At 42.6% G+C, this 16,988-nt stretch overlaps 1 protein-coding gene across 23 annotated transcripts in view; it reads right to left on the bottom strand.

Annotated features, from left to right (window-relative positions):
* The window catches only part of Aak1 (AP2 associated kinase 1), a 150,720-nt gene that overhangs the window by 45,207 nt on the left and 88,525 nt on the right, over positions 1-16,988 (bottom strand). For all 23 annotated transcript variants that reach the window (XM_087658776.1, XM_087658788.1, XM_087658778.1 and 20 more), the window contains 7 exon segments: positions 14,765-14,886; positions 13,045-13,126; positions 12,255-12,387; positions 9,623-9,726; positions 8,443-8,522; positions 4,093-4,247; positions 2,813-3,120 (listed from right to left, as the gene is read on the bottom strand). In XM_087658776.1, coding sequence (XP_087514902.1) covers positions 2,813-3,120; positions 4,093-4,247; positions 8,443-8,522; positions 9,623-9,726; positions 12,255-12,387; positions 13,045-13,126; positions 14,765-14,886 — 984 coding nt within the window.

Here is a 16,988-nt window from a genome sequence, read left to right as displayed (position 1 = left end):
TTAAAAGAGCACTAAAATGTTAACCATGAGTCTCCTATCCAAACCTTTCCAAAGTTACGCCCCAACATATCTACCTTTATGAAATTCCGCCACCTTCAAATACTCTATTACTCTGTGAACCACTTCTTCTTCATGCTTTATGTGGAGTCTCACTACATTGCCAAGGTTTGTTCCAAAAACCTATGGACACAAGCAATTCTGCTGACTTAGCTTCCTAAGTGGCTGGGGCTTAAAAGGCACCCTATATGCATCTTTCTAGCATTTCTTTTATGTCTTTCTAATGCACACTGTTTGGAAGTACATGCTAGGTACACTAAGAAAGCTCAAAACAAGGATATGCTAATAAATAAAGTGAAGATAATGTCTTATAAAATTCCCAAAGCCCACTGAGTTAAGGATGCGCCTGGATACCATGTGTCTACTAGGGTAAAATGAAAAGGTCAGCAAAACCAATATGTACAAGTATATAACTGCCTGCTTACAACATCAGTAGCACAGACCCACCCACAAGAAAAAGGCAATGAGGAGTATATCTTCCCAAGAATAAGAGGACAGAATTTGGTAGATCTAACTTTAAAACTAATTATTTTACACATTTGTAAACAAAACTGATCCGAAATGTAGAAAGCAAAATTAAAATGAAGTCAATAGTCTGTGTATCCAATTGGCAGCTAAACCCCACAGAAAATAATGTGCTTAATAGTCAAAGGTTGCCAGAAATGATGGTGCATGCTTACAGTCCTCAGGCTCAGAAGACTGAGGCAGGATGACCACCAAGAGTTCAAGGTCAGCTGGGGCTGCCTTGTTCCAAAGGCAGCAAGAAGAGAGACACTGAGCTGGGCTTGGGCTTTTGAAATTTCAAAACTAACAACAAAAAGACCTTTAGATGATAGAAACAATAAAATTCAAGAAGTTAAACAAAAATCTTGTAATTATGAGCTTGAATTAAGATACATAAATCTGAACTCATTTATGTTTTCTAATTAAAAAAAAACACATTTTCAAGTATCTACTAAAAAGGCCTAGAAACAATTACCAATAGTGACAATTAGCAAGTAATTATTTCTAGGGCCAACTAAGTTTCTAAATATCACTCCCATTAAAAACAATCTGATCTTTAGAGAAATGGAGGACTCTAAGTTAAGAGCAGAATGATCATGGACAGTCATTGCTCTCAATGGCAGAGAAATCATTAATCGTGAGTTACATCCCAGAGAACCAGAAGCCAATTTGACTAAAATTAGGGAGAATCTGAGTATGTTTAAAAATGGTGACATGTATAAATCCATAAACTTACATAATACAATGCAAAACACTCTTACCTCTGAATGAACACTGGTGAACAAGGAAAAGACCTAACATCTTTCTCACCCTTTTCTGTACAAGCAGGACCTCAGGGTAACTACACTAAGACGACAGAAACAACTCTGCATAGGCTGGTAGGACGGCTCAGTGGGCAAAGGCACCTGCCACCAAGAAGGCTGACAAGGTGAGTTTAGTACCCAGGCCCACTTGAGAGAGTATGATTTTGCTACCCAAGTAGGTTTAAGGACTTGGGGAAATAGCAATAATTGGTAAACTAAAGAGGAAAACTAAAAACCAACAAACAAACAAGCAAAAACCAAATTAAACAGACGATAGCTAAGCACACTGATGGTGAAAGACAGCACTGGCCACCCATCAGAATGAACAGGAAGAGCAGGGAACTCCAGACTGAACTGACGCTGAGCATGTCTCCGGAAAGCCCAGTTTAAGTCTGCTGACAGAGCTCAGCAACGCAGGGCATTTGTGGCCAAGTCTGACAACCTGCGTTCTAGCCCCAGAGCCCACACGGTAGACAAAGAGAACTGACTCCTGAAAGTTGTCCTTTGACCTTTAGATGCACACCATAGTGCATGGGCTCTCTCTCTCTCGCGCGAGCGCGCGCGCGCGCGCGCACACACACACACACACACACACAGTGGAATATACCAAATGACAAAGAGTAACCAAGTCAAGTTCATAATAAGAAGAGTTTCCAAGAACAAGGAATTCACTTTCTTTAAATAAATAAAAATGGCAAAGGAGATAAAAGGAGGTAAAGACTATCGATCTCTCTCCCTGTGGCTAGAGAGTTGGCTCTGTGGATAGGGGTGCTTGCTGGAGTTCAGATCCCAGCACACATGTAACAATCCGGGTGTCCTGCAAATGTCTGTAATTCTAAATTCCATTTAGAGTCGATCCATTGCTCCTCTTGCCTTTTGAGTGTTCACAGGTGTATTTGCCCAAATATATATGTATGTACACACACACACACACACACACACACACACACACACACACACACACACACACTACTTTTAAAAAAGAAATCAATCATTATAAAATATATATGTTCAAAGTTAAATAAATATGTAAAAAATGGAAATTAATATATCCCAACTAAATAGAGTACATGAACCTTGTTTGACTCCTGATCCAACCAAGCAAACTTAAACTCTCCAACAACCGAAACAGCTTGAAACTACTGGATTCTGTGTGTTACCAGGACATCATTGTTATTTCTCCCTGTGTCTATCTCTTTAGAAAGTAGTTCCATCAGTACCAGTGCTGAGTTGGGGTAAATTCCCAAGGCTTGAAGACAACACTGAAAGCTCTGAGAGTTATTAACTACACCTAGATGCTTCAGTTTCTACATCTGTGAGAAGTGACGATGCATTGATCAGTGGCTCTTGGCCATCCCAGCACATCCCAAGGAAGACACCTGCACCTAGCAGGCCTTTCAATACTAATACTCCACTGTACAAAGCAATGGTCATCTAGAGCTCCTCACCTGCTGAGTCTGAGCCTGCTGCTGCTGGGGCTGCTGCTGCTGGTAAAAGGTGCCTGATGGCTGTGGTGGTGCTGTTGGCTGCTGTGGCTGTTGCTGCTGCTGCTGCTGCTTGAGGAGGAGCTGCTGCTGGTGCTGAGGAGTAGCCTGGGCCTGGGTGGGCAGACCCTGGGTCTGGGGAGCAGGCGTCTGCTGTGGGGTGGGTGGAGCTTGTGGCTGCTTGGGTTGAGATGACTGAAGAGGTTGACTGGGCGTGGCTTGGGCTTTAGGCTGGGAAACACTGGCTAGAAGGCTAGGCTGATTGCTGGGTCCTGTAATGAAAAACTCCATGTCAGGGCACAAAACTCTACCAGACAAAAATGGCTTTCTGAAGCCTGGCAGTGGTGGTGCACACCTTTAATCCCAGCACTTGGGAGAGGAAGGTGGAGTTTGAGGACAGACAGGCTACATAGACAACCCTTATGAAAAAAGACTTTGTGATTTGCTACACAAGAAATGGCAGAAGTAGGCAGACTGCCCCAAGCTTTGCCTGTTCCTCACCATTTTGCCATCTGTGATGCTCTACTTGGAACAGCTTTCCACTCTTGCCAAAAGCCAGGTGAACTGCAGACTTCAGTACCTGCCTCTTGCACAGGGTTTCCCTCATCCCCCATCTCACCCAGTCACCCAGCCCTGCAGTCAGCACCTCTAGTTCCCCTCACACAGCCAACATTTGACACTAAACAGTCTGTGTACCAGCCTGTCTACCGCGGCAAAAGCATTCTTTGATATTTTATGAGTAGCTTATACAACTAGCATCTGAATGCCTGGCTCTATATAGATGGCCACTGAATTTATCAGAAATTGTTCCTGGTAAGACATGTGATAGATGTGGTCTGTGACTTGTTATTTTGGATCAATCCCCTTTATAAAACAAAGCTCGCTCCTCTTGTTATAACAGAATGCTAGAACACAAAGGATGATGTGTACTAATAAACACAGCATTAATAAAATAATATTCTTCTGTGGTTACAAAAAATAAGTAAGTCTGGTTTCTTTAAAAGCAAGGAGAAATACGTAAGGTAAATAAGGTGGAGTGGATGGACCAGATGTCCAGTAAGAAAATAAATGCACACAACAGGCTTCAGGGGTCTTGAGACTCATCTGAGTACAGAAAGAAGTTCCTCCTTGTGCAGCCACTGGCCATAGACATTCACAAGCAGCTCAGGGCATGATTCTTTAGGCTGTGCCTTCCGACACTACCACCATCAAGCACTGGAACAAGCTGCAAACTAGTTACTGACCTGTAGCCTGAGGTAGGGGCTGAACAGTGGCCCTCTTACGAGGAGTCAGGGCTGGCTGAATGGGAAGGATTCCGGGGTTTGGCTGAGTCTGCCCAGCTTTAGGCCTCTGGCGGGGTGCAATTGAAGTCTCTGTGGTGGGAATGGGATCTGTCAGTCTAGAAAAGGAAAAACAAAACTGCTGTTAAAATGTGGGAAAACAGAGGGGATATGCAGAACACAAGATGTTTTACCCTTAACACTCCTTCAAAACATTCAGACTGGCTTAATCAACACTTCTTCAAATGCCAATTCACCTACAAAGGCAAACACATCAAAATAACTTATCTGTCATCAGCAACCTTAAAGCCAAGAGAGCACAGAATGATACATTTCAAACCCTGAGAATACATAACCCCCAACCAAAATCACCATATTCAGCACTCTTGAAAAGCGATGGAGATTCAAGGTCATTTATGAGGGAGACGTGCAAGTGTCATGATGCACATGTGGAGGTCAGAGGACAACTTTAGGTGTTGATTCTCATCTTAGTCAACACTGCATGCACCAGGCTAGCCGGTCTGTCAACTCCCTGCAATTCTCCTACGTGTGCCTCTTATCTCCTGGTTGGGGAATGCTAGGATTACAAACACATGCCCTACTGCATGCAGCTTTACCAGTTCTAGCAAGTAATAATTACCCACCAGGTCATCTCCCCAGCCCCAAGTAAGGACATTTTAAGGCAAGCACAAACTACGGGAGCTCATGAACACTAACCCTGAGATTTGCAACAGTGACCTCCCTGTACAAACGTTGTGGGAGTGACTAACCACTCTCTGATTGGATTTTACTCCATGAGATGGAACCCATGCCTGACACTGCTCTGCTCAGAGAACCAAGAACCTAGGAGTGATAGGCCATGGCCTAGCGGAAAGCCAAGTACTATTGTTCTATTAAAGGAACACAGCTATAAATTGACTTCTAGTGACATTTTCTGCTATGTCCATAGACCAGTGTCTCGCTCAGCCAGCATCAGAGAAGCTGCCGCTTGAAGCTGTCAATGGGTACTAATATTGAGACCCACAACTGGACAATGTGTAGAGAGTGAAACTCTGGGACACTCAGCCATAAATGGGATCTCCATCAACCCCTAACCTCAGGGCTAATGGAGGAGAGGAGGTGGAAAGACTCTAAGAGCCAGAAGGGATGGAGACCAAGGACATGTGTCTTCCAGATACGACAGGACTAACAGATCTCCCATCCCTAACTGAGACAACATCTCCAACTAACAACCACCTGCTAAGGAAAAGCAGTTTTCACTGAGCGCATAACCACACCCATGGGTAGGCACCATGTCCAGAAGATGACATCACAAAATGAAGTCAGTGGTGTCTTTCTAGATTCTTTTGGTTTCATATTGCTTTGTTTAGGCATACATTGTTAAATCTTACTGGTTTTTGCTTATATATTAATTATATTTTTATTATCAACTAACTATATATAATTAATTATATATCAATATTTTAATGAATTCAATTTCAATAAAAATATATAATTAATTATATATTATGGTTTCTAATTTGTGTTAGGTTTTTTTTGTGTCTATGTGTATATATGTTTCTTGTGTTTTCTCTTTTTTTAACTTGCCAATTTTTTTTCAACAGAAACAGGCAGACAGAAACACAGAGAGAGAGAGAGAGAGAGAGAGAGAGAGAGAGAGAGAGAGAGAGAGAGAGAGAGAGGAGGGGAGGGGGAGGGAGGGAGAGAGAGAGAGAAGTTGTGGAGTTGAATGGTGGAGAAGATCAAGAAGGAGGTGGGGAGGGCACACTGTAACCAGAATATATTCCATGGATTTTCAATAAAAAGTAATCGAAAACAATAATAATTGCGCCCCCTCCCCAGTCCCGGGTCCCTGAATAACACACTCTGGGATGATAGTAAGTTCACTGGAGAAGTCAGGGGGGAAATGGGAAACCTTTTTTCTTAGTAATGATTCTTTTATACTCAGTAAAAATGTTACTATCTCCAATAAAAAGATTAAAAAGCTGCTTAGTGGTTAAATAAGTTCTAGACAGACCGCCAACGTCTATAAACAGACGATTTCTGTTCATTGTCCACCTGTGAGTGACTGCTGATGAGACAGACTCCTGTATAGCAAATACTTCCTCAAACTGACTCCAGCTGGATATTTTTTCACCAAACACAGGATTTCCAAAATATAATCTGGGTAATGGTTGGGGCAGTGGTTTTTCACTCACAGATAGAACTTAAACTTAGTTGAAACTAGCTGTTATAATGACTCTGTAGGAGCTGGAGAGAAGGCTCAGTAGTTAAGAATGCTTGCTACTTGTCCAAATGACCTTGAGTTCAGTTGCCAGCATCTTCACAGAGTAACTTACAAGAGCCTATAACTCCAGCTCCAGGGGATCTAATAACATCTTCAGACCTCTGTAGGCACCTGCAATCACATGGACATACCACCACATAGACATACGTAAAGAGAAATAAATCTTTATAAAAGGTAAGGGAGCTCTTTTTTTGTTTTTTTGTTTGTTTGTTTGTTTGTTTGTTTGTTTTTTTGGAGCTGGGGACTGAACCCAGGGCCTTGCACTTGCTAGACAAGCGCTCTACTGATGAGCTAAATCCCTAACCCCATAAGGGAGCTCTTTATAGTAAATATCATGCTGATGAGTGAACTGAACAGGACAAATTGAAGAAATAAGCAGATCAGAGCGTATGATAGGAAAGCCACTTCTCAAATACACAAACTTCCATTTTCCACAATAATAAATATTTGGTTGGACACACGGTCATCTGGCACTTTCTAGGAGCCTTAAGAGATAATGTTTTCTTTGACTATTCCTTGATTTCACTGCTTTGACTATAGATGCTGCCATATTAAACCACAAGATCATGATTATGTTGTAAGGAGGGAGAGTGAGAAGCATAAAGAAAACTGGGACCAGGAGCTTCATGAAGCAGAATCATCTGACCAGCTGTGGTGGTCTGAATGAAACGTCCTGGACAGTCTCGTACATTTGAACACTTGGGCCTCAGTTAGTGATGCTATTTGCAGGGTTTTGGAGGTCTGGCCTTGCTAAAGGAAGTATGTCACTGGGGGTAGTCTTGTGGTCTTAAGGCCTTGCCTTCTTTGCAGGTGCTCTCTGCTCAAGCTTGATCCTGCTCTAGCCAACATGCCTGCTACTTGCTGCCGTGTCTCCTCATAATGGACTCTAATCCCTCTGGAACCAAAAGCCCGAATAAAATAGTTCTTTTGTAAGTTGCTTTGGTCATGGTTCAACTGAAGAAAACATGTACTGCTTGTGTAGAGATGGAGAGTTCAGTTCTCAGTGCTCATGCTGAGTGGCTCCCAACTCCAGCGGCAGGGGATCCAATGTCCTCTTCTCTCCTCTAGGGGCACCTACACTCATGAGCTCATAAATCTGCTTGCCCATGCACTTTTACACTTAAATAACTAAATAAGCCTTTTAAAAATACTCAGTTATCTAGCCTTTTGCTTACATAGTTTGCTGCTATCATTCCCTGACCATGAGAGGGTGGTAGGAAAAGAAGAAGCAGAGAACCTCCTAGTCACCCTTAAGAATTTTTCATCTGAAGTTTATGTGAGTATGTCTGGCAGATCCTGAGCTATGACAGGTGTGAAAAACAATAAAAAAAAAAAAAAGTCCAATCCAGAGTGCCCTGAAACCTTTCTTCCTATAGATTGCTCTCAGGTCCAAATCCCAAATGCAAGGTCTCCAGTAGCAAGAGACTCCTCTTCAAGATGACTGTGGGATGAGGATTCTGCCACCCTTCCTGAAATAGTATAGTAGTCTGGGTCATATCTACCCACTTGTCCCCTTCCTCTATGAAGTGTGACTTAGACCTTCCAACTATCCTCCCAGGCTTTCCTGGCCTGTCTCTGTCCCTCTAACCTGGGCATCTTCCTTTATTTGTTTGATCCTTTCTTGGAAGAGCCGAAGTGTCTCCAGTATGATTGGCTAAGACCTAAGGGGATCTCTTGATGGACTGCTTTCCTAATGTGGCTGGAGCCAGGGAAGAAAGGAATGTGGAGGACCAGGGGACCTAGTTACCCACTAGCTTGGAAATAGAGTTAAACAATTCTCTACTCATAAACATTACAGTCTGGCATTGCCTCATCCCAGCAAGCCCCGGTATCCACTGCCATACAATGGACACATCTGTGAGGTTCTTGATTCCTTTCAAATGTAGATTTTATTGTATCTCTCTTGGCATTCCCAAAGAACAGTTTCTGCATAGGGAGAAAGAGCTCGCTTTCCTTTCTACTCACAGCAGGCAATTCTACTGCGGCTGGCACCAAGCACAGTGCAAGCTCTTGAGGGCATTTCTTACCTGGCCTTTGGCTGGGTCTTTTTTACAGCTGCCTCACTGGCTTTCACTGGTTCAGGAAGTTTTGTAGGAATGGGAGAATTCTAAAAAGTTGAAAGAAAAAAAAGCATGTAGATTTCACTGTAAAGGAAAAATAGTCTGAGGCCTATGACAGTAATCTTAGGACTTGAGGGGTTGAGGCAGGAGGATCATGAAGTCATAGTCAGCCCGGGCTATACAGTAGAATCCTATTTTAAAAATAAAAATTAAAACTCCAAACAAAGACTAGCTAGTTTGACCTGTGCCAGTGGAAGTAGCATTTGGGTTTGTCTAACACGACTTCTTGGCTCTCACTCCTCTCTGAAAGAGAAGGGAGGCTGGACAAATGCATGAGATGCATCAAGGAAGCAAAGTGCTCAGGAAGAGAGAGAAACATGGTGAACAGAGCCATGCCTCAGGAAAACAAGGCTCTCACCAGTCTAGGAAACACAGTAGACATGCCCTTGTTGTGAGCTGAGCAAGGTGAGACTTGGCCACTCTGCTCAGAGCTCAATCCCCAGGCACTGACTGGGGCTGCTATTGTTCAGTGTGGCTGTTTCAGCTTCATAATTAAATTCCATAGAAAAGTTGTCTTCTCTTTACAGTAGCTGTTTTACTTTAATGTCCCAAGTGGATAAAGCAAGGGACATTAATATTCATTGAATCCAGAGATTAATAACCATAGTGACCCAAAAATAACAATTTCATGATGTTTATTTCCTTTAAATAGCACCATTTTCATGAACCCATCACAGCTGTGGTTATATGTACAAGACCTGCACGAGATCAAATTAATCAAAATTCCAGGGATCTCCTGAGGCCCCACAGCTCCTGCAGAACTCCAGGTAGTTGACACTTGCTGATGGGGAGTCATTTTCCTCTATAGATGTAAGAATAGTAGGCAGCCAGTGCTGGGGTAAAGACCCCATACCTGTGGGCATATGGGCAGAACTGACTGGATTCAGTAGATTCTTTTTAAAAAAAAGAAAAGGAAATGACATGAACTTGGGAGAACGATAGGTTACAGAGAGTCCTAGGGGAGTTAGAGGGAGGAATGGGGATGGCTATAGCCAAATTGCATTATTACATGTGTGAAATTCTCAAGGAACAAATAAAAACATCCTTAAAAATGACAAGTCAGTTTTAAAAAGCACCATTCACATACCTGTACATTTGGAACTGGGCATTCTTTCTTGAGTAGTTTAAATGAGAAGTAAGAAACCTGGTAAATATCCGGCCTTTTGTCAGGGTCTGGTTCCAACATATACCCTAAAACAAACATACATGTGCTTACGTCATAATATCCTAACAACTGCTGTATCAGCTACGTAACTGAACCCTTCTACTATCAAGTTGGGTTGTGCTTTAAGCTCAGAAAAACCAGATAGTTCAAGTAGTCCCCTTCCTAGCAAGAGAAAGAAGAAATAAACTCCTTGAGTGATAACAAAACTCCTGAGGTCTATACCCTGGGCCTGAACATCAGGGGCTCACCTTCTCAACATAAAAATGAGCAGCTTCACATTCTAAGTCCTAGAAGGTGCCAAGGCCTGGCCTGTGGTTTCCTAACTTATTGCCTCTGTTAAACAAATAACTACTGGCAAATACAACTGAATTTCAAACTTCATGAACTCAGGATTTGGTGGTAGATACTCCCTGGGTCTGCCTCCAGGTCTAGAAAACAAACTCATGAATTTAGTTACTGCTCTTGGAGATACATGCATAAACACATGCAAATGAGTAAAGGCAGTTTACTGCTTAAGTAATGAATGCCCTGGACACTAAGTTCTGAAAAGATCTATGACGCTGAGGCTTTAAATGGCCTTGTTAAAGAGATAGGACAAGGGTTAGTCATGGTAGAGCAAAGAAAGAGGCAGTCCAGATGACTGGACAATGCCAACAAAGGCACACTTAAAATAAAGGCCAGAAAGTAAACGCTGCTACTTGGAAACAAGCCCAGAGGACAGTGCAAGATGGCTGCCCGGGTGGGACAGAAAAAGAATATAAAGGACCCTAAACACCATGCTAAGAATCAGGGCCTAACTGTGGGACCGCTGACAAGCCACTGAAGTCTACTCAATGAGACATGAGAAGGTGACATCATCTAGGAATGATCCACGGGAGGGATGTGCTGGAAGAGTGAAGAGAGAGGCTGGGCAAGGCACTGCGCCATGATCTGCCGGAGTCTGTCCATACTGTGTAAGACCCAGAGCTGATGAAAGCAGTACAGACTCCAAGAGACTCCATGCAGCTGTGTCAGGGCTGCTGCCTGCCTCTCTTTCCTTGCTCTTTCAGACCCTTGCTATCTCAAGGCCTTCATGGCAATACCACTAGGAAAGTGAAAAAGGACAATCTGGGGAAAGGGGTGGGGAGGTGACAAGAGGTGAATTTGAGGCCTACAGGTTTAGGATCTACAAATAGCTTACATGCTAAATGGGGTCTGGAAAAGGTGTCAGTTGGACAATCACTCATCAAGAGCTGGTTGTTTTTTTCCCCCAACATGAATTCATTGAAGCAAATGTTAAAAAGGAAAAATAGCCAGGGAAAAAAAAAGCTATCAGTAACACCACGATCGTTGCTCCTCCATACCTCCTTCCACACTTCCTTCCATACCTGCTGGACTAGCACAGACCACTGCTGTGCCTATGCAAACAGACTGGCATCCCCAAGGCTACAATCCTGTCCTTTAAACACCCGGTCCTCCTGCTCATTGAGAAAAGTATCACAGTGAAAGGACAGCTGTGAAACCCAAAGAATGTTGTCAACTTGATCAAGTCATTCTATTTCCTCTTGTGTGAAACAGGGACAATGACACTTAAAATCTACAAGTTTTGCCAGGCTTGGTAGCACATGCCTTTAATCCTAGTACTCAGGAGGTAAAGACACACAGATCTCTGTGAGTTCAAGGCTAGCCTGATCTATATAGTAAATTCCAGGACAGCTAAAGCTGCAAAGTGAGACCCTGTCTCTGAGTAAGTAAATGAATACCCACCAAACCTACAGATTTTGAGAACCAGGTGAGGTGCAGGTAGGCTCAACGCAGGTCAGGTGTTCTAGCTCCCTTCTTTCTCTCAGGATGCTCCCTGCCCAGGACTCAAAATGGGCAGCTCAGGATTTATGGTCTATAAGAGTTTTTCAAACTTAGCTACGAAATGTCTTGACCAGCATTTTTATGAACAACGTTCTTAAAAGCATCTGTTTCTTTAGCATTTTAGTACATGTTCTGGTACAGAGCTACTGTCCTACCATCTGGGTAATGGATGTTAGTACATATGCTGGCTATGATAACACAAAGAAATGAAAACCTCAAGATTTTAAACAAGACACTCAATTTAGACGCTTGTTGTAAAAATCTAGTGATAATCTAAATGAGAGGAAAAACCTGGCTCCATGGAGTTATATGGTCTTAATTACACATTCATCCAGTTCCAGCACTGCAATCACGCTCGCTTGAGCTGCTTCCAGCTTCTCAGAGATGCACTTCCTATCCCGTGACGTGAGTCAGCTGCACTCAGCTCTCACACCGACTGCAGCACACACAGCAGCATCGTGCTGCTCAGCGCACAGCTACCAGACCCAGAGTGTGGCTGGCTCAGTCCTGAAGTGGAGTTTAGTTTTCTAGCAAAAAGACCAACTTCTCTAGGCGAACACTGCTGGGCTACCACTATGCCCAACAGTATCAGATGACTGCTTTGTCATTGCATTCAGTCTTATTCCTGGAACTTAAACCCTTTATCCTCCAATTCATTCCCAGTGATTAGAAATAAAAAAAATATAAACTTGAAATTTGAAATACTTACTAATAAGGCAGTGCATATCTTGTGAATATCGAGAGTTATCAGGAATTGTGAAGCTTCCATCACAAATTGCCACCTGGCTCTCCCCAAATGGCAAAGTGAAGTAGCATAATTTATACAACAAACAGCCAAGAGCCTAAAAAAGTAAGAGAGCACATTGCAACTAGTGGTTTGTTTTCTATAAAGCCAGTGATCCGCCAAGAGAGACCAGTACTGTCTACATTTACCAGCAGGAAAACCCCACATACTATTGTTACCTATGTGACACTTGAACTCAGAACTCATAGTGACACTCTAGCATCTGAGTCACATTTTTATCTGTCATCAGAAAATGATTTCAACTGGTTTGTTCTTTAAAGGTATAGCCTGCAAACAAAAAGCACTGAAACAACATGAAAAGCATACCGAAGTAGGTGTTTTTTCGTTTGTTTTCCCCCCATATTACAAGAGGCCATGGCTGTCCCCTCATATCAATATCAGCATCAAGGGGATTGGAGAGATAGCTCAGTGGCTGCTCTTTCATAGGACCCAGGTTTGATTTCCAGCACCCACATGGAGGCTCCCAACCATCTGTAACCCCTGTTCCAGGGGATCCAACGTTGTCTTCTGAGGACACTGCATGCATGCACATAGTATGCAGATATACATGCAAGGCAAAGCACACATACACATAAAACAGCAAAAGGATCATCATCAACACTGGGCAATACTGTGCCCTTACTCCTGGCTCCACTCAGGAGTCCAGCCAAGGCCTGCTAACACCTGGGGTGTGGATGGCTTAGTTCACACATACCCAAATATCTGCCTTCGTGGTGATGATTTTGCCACTGTACAAGTTGACCATTTCTGGGGCTCGATAGGAGAGCGTTGTGTATCTACAATCAAGAGATCCATGTTTTATTAAATATATCAGTGCTATAATTAAAAATCAAGGAGGAGCAATTTTTCTTTTGTATTACTAGAATCCAATTCTTGGGCAGCAATCTGCAGAAGAGCAAATTAAATATTAGTACAGCTAAAATGAAACTTCTCCTTGACAATGATATCAAATCCTCTTACAGCAGACTTTCTACTCCTAGGGCACTGGGGTATTCAGACACCATATACTAAATAAAGTCCTAAAAGCACCCCTTTTAGGGGGGGTCCTCAAATGAGGACAGAATTTTCCTCTATAAGCCACTGTAGTCTAATGCTGTATTTCATTGATTCCTTTTTTAAAAAGTAAACCTTTAACCTGAGACTCAGAGATGCAACACAGTAGGGTTTTCTGAGAGTGAGCCCTACCTGGGGCACCAATTTCATGTGTTCTTTTCTGGGAGCGGTGATGTACATACAGCATGTTGACATGTGTGCCTATGTATGTGGAGAACAGAAGCTGATCTCTAGTTCTTCCTCCATGGCTTTCTGCTTTATTTCTTGAGATTTGCGAGTGAGTCTAGCTGTTCAACTTGCTCCCAAGTGATGAGAGTACAGACAGGCCCACCAGGCTTTTGCATGGGTGCTAAGGATCCAAACTCTGGTCCTTACATTTGCATGGCAAGCATTTTATGCACTGTGGCATCATTCCAGCTCCATGATCATGGCTCCTTTGAGGCTAAAACTATAGTATTCTTATCTTTGACTCAAGAAAACTGTGTAAGCACTGTTCCAAGTGAGTATCTTATGTTACTCAACTCTGCTGCTCTTGTATCCAGAAGTGGTCTTGCCTCATACATGGTTACTGAGTGATACACAAAGGGGGCAGAGGCTAGCCAAGTGCAAGTACATGCTGGGCAGCTCAGTTAGTAGAAGCCACGGTGAGTGTACTGTACTTGGGAAAAACCCAATACTGTAGGCATGAGGTTCCTGGAGGAGTCAAAATCTAAAGAGACTTCCTGTCAGTGGCAGCCACTGATACAGTAACTGTTTACCATAAATCCCACAGAGGGTGGTTGAGTTCCTCATGAGAAAGAAGGAGTTAACAATGTAGGGTTTAGTAAAACAGCACACCGTGTCTGATTCATAACGCCGCAGTTGAGACTTCCCTTAGAAATGCCAGGACATGTCAGCGAATGTGTGGCATCACTCAGCCTGGAGCTCTCCTTTTGGTTTTTGAGACAGGGTCTTGCTATGTAGCCCAGACCAGATGTGACCTTATAATCCTCTTGCTTCAGCTCCTGAGTTTCTGGGATTACAGGGATGTAGCGTTCCCTCCCCACTGTCTCCAGCTACCACTGATCCTTTTATGGGTGTGTGGCACAGTACGCTAACATGGTGTGCAGCAAGGTCTTGCTATGATCCTCGTGTGGTTAGAAGAGCTTAGAAAAAGGGTTTTGGACTCTTCTGTGTCAGTCCACCGGCTAGTCTCTCCTCAGCTGTCAGGTAAACCAAAAACCCAACGGTGAACAGTCTGCTCTGGAATAAAGGGTAACTGGCCTGCACCATTTTCTTCCCATTCTGTTTCATCCACAAAGTGACAGAGAATGTGCTTATCTGACAAAGGACAAAACTCCAGGAAAGGAGAGAAGGCTTACTTCTTAATCTCATCTTCTACTGCATTGACTCCCTCGGCCTGTGGATTCTGGAATTTGTTGGTGGCACTTCCAAAGTCACACAAGACATAGTGGCCTCGGTCATGCAAGAGGATATTTTCAACCTGAAAAACATTCCCAAACCACCCAATCCAAGATGCCACTTAGTAATGGGAAAAGCTAGTTTCACAGTCATATAATAAAAGGTTGCATTTTTACAGTCTTACTGGTGTGCACAGAGATGTTATTCTTCGGCATGTAAGTTAACAGCCCCAACTAAAGAAAAAGACACTCGAAGGAACAGGGTAAGACTTGGTCAGAGAGTCAGACAGGGAACTGCACTGTTGGAAAGGCAGGGCCCCATTTTCATGGCTAGCCAGTTACAGCCAGTACATTTTACACCCCTACAGTAACAGTGGCCCATACTTTCAAACCACTGCCTTTCTCAATATTCAATAATCACTTGCTTTTCAATCTTCAGTACAAACGCCAACTTCTTTTGGAATCCTCTCTAGGACCAACTCAGAAAAATACCATTTCCCCATTTCCTTTTGGTGTTTCATTTTCCATGCTATAAATTACTGTACTTATAAGTAGGTATAATAATGTTTTTATTACACTAGGTTAAGACTCTCAGAACTGATGTTTCCCCATCAGTTACTTCCCAAAGTAACAAATGTCAGTGACAAATGAGCAGTTTCTGTTAGAGTCTTATTTGAGGGTTTGATTTTTTTTTTAACTTTGAAACAAAGGCAATCTTCAGGTACTGAGTTAAGTTAAGAGGTTTAACTTAGTGGAGCCTATAAGGACCTACAGAAACTCTTATGACAGTGCTAAGAACTCCAGAACAATGGGCACAGACAGGAGAGGTGGTTTGGCAGTTAAGAGCACTCATTGCTCTTGCAGAGGACCCAGGTTCAATTCCCAGCACCGACATGGTGATTCACAACCATCTATAACTCCAGTTCCAAGGGATCCAATGCCTTTTTTTCCCCTCAGTAGGCACCAAGCATACACACAATGAACAGATATGCAGACAATACACTTAATAAAAAAGTTAAATTCAAATTATTTTCTAAAAAAGAAAAAACACTGAGCCAATATTCTCAAGCTATAGTATTAGCTCTTGTTGGGCAACTGAGTTGATTGGCATGCTGGGAAACAGTTCTGGTTTACATGGCAATTAAAAAAAAAAAAAAGACCCTTGTGAGGCCCTGAAGACTGTAGATTCTATGGTCTTTTTCTTCAAACCTTCTCCACAGACTGACCGCTTTGGAAAAACAAAGGGAAGAAGACCGTAAGCTCCTTAAAGACAACCATCTCTTACTCACAGCTGGAGTCTTCTCCTGCCAACCCTACTAGATTTTTGGTACAGAAACTGTTGAGGAAAAAAAAAAAAAGAACATACTTCATAATCTCTTTTTCATGCACACAGGCACACATTCAAGGACACATGCTCCAGCCAAGACACGAGCCAAGCACCCAAGGCCCTGCTGGTTCTTTAAAAATATCTGACTGAGTAGGAATCCTTTTGTTCCTATTATCTAAATTTTTCTCTTAATTCTTCTAAAGATTGAATTCAGCATATTTTAAGTCTATATTGCCTAACTCTGTTTGAAATATTGATTCTGCAGATTACTGCTTCCTATTGAATTTCATGTCTGATGTTACAGTGATGAGTTTTAAAGTTGTTTGAAGTCATGTCCTTTTGACCTTCACCTGTAGGAGTCTTTGGTGGTGCTGGCTTCTCTCCATCTGCACTCAACATAAAACTGTGGGAGGTGGGAGTGATGGCCGTGGACCTGAGCAGCAGGTTCTTATGGAGAATTCTCCACCACAGAACTATCAATGTCTAGGACAGGTTTGTCTCCTGAGGCAAGGCTAAGGCAAACAAATATTTCTATTATCAACATATTTTTAAAAAGCTCGTCATTTTAATCTATTTGCACAAAGATAATCAGTCAAGCTATACTAAGTATAAACTCACTTTAAGAGTCCTAAATAAGGGCTGGGGATTTAGCTTAATAATAGATCTCTTGCACAAGGCCCTGGGTTTGGTCCTCATCGCTAGAAAAAAAATCCCAACAAAGTAACACTAATATTTTCAGTCTGATCTAGAAGACTCATAAATAACAGATCACATTCAATAAGCAATAGCTACTGCCAGTATTACTTTACTGAGCACAGTACATGGACTATGATTCCCATCTTAGAGAAAGAGAGGCTC

Source organism: Rattus norvegicus, chromosome 4, assembly GCF_021556685.1.
Source record: "Rattus norvegicus strain SHRSP/BbbUtx chromosome 4, alternate assembly SHRSP_T2T, whole genome shotgun sequence".
NCBI lineage: Eukaryota > Metazoa > Chordata > Mammalia > Rodentia > Muridae > Rattus > Rattus norvegicus.
The sequence above is the reverse complement of the archived record's forward strand: the minus strand, read 5'-3'. Positions and strand labels throughout refer to the sequence as shown.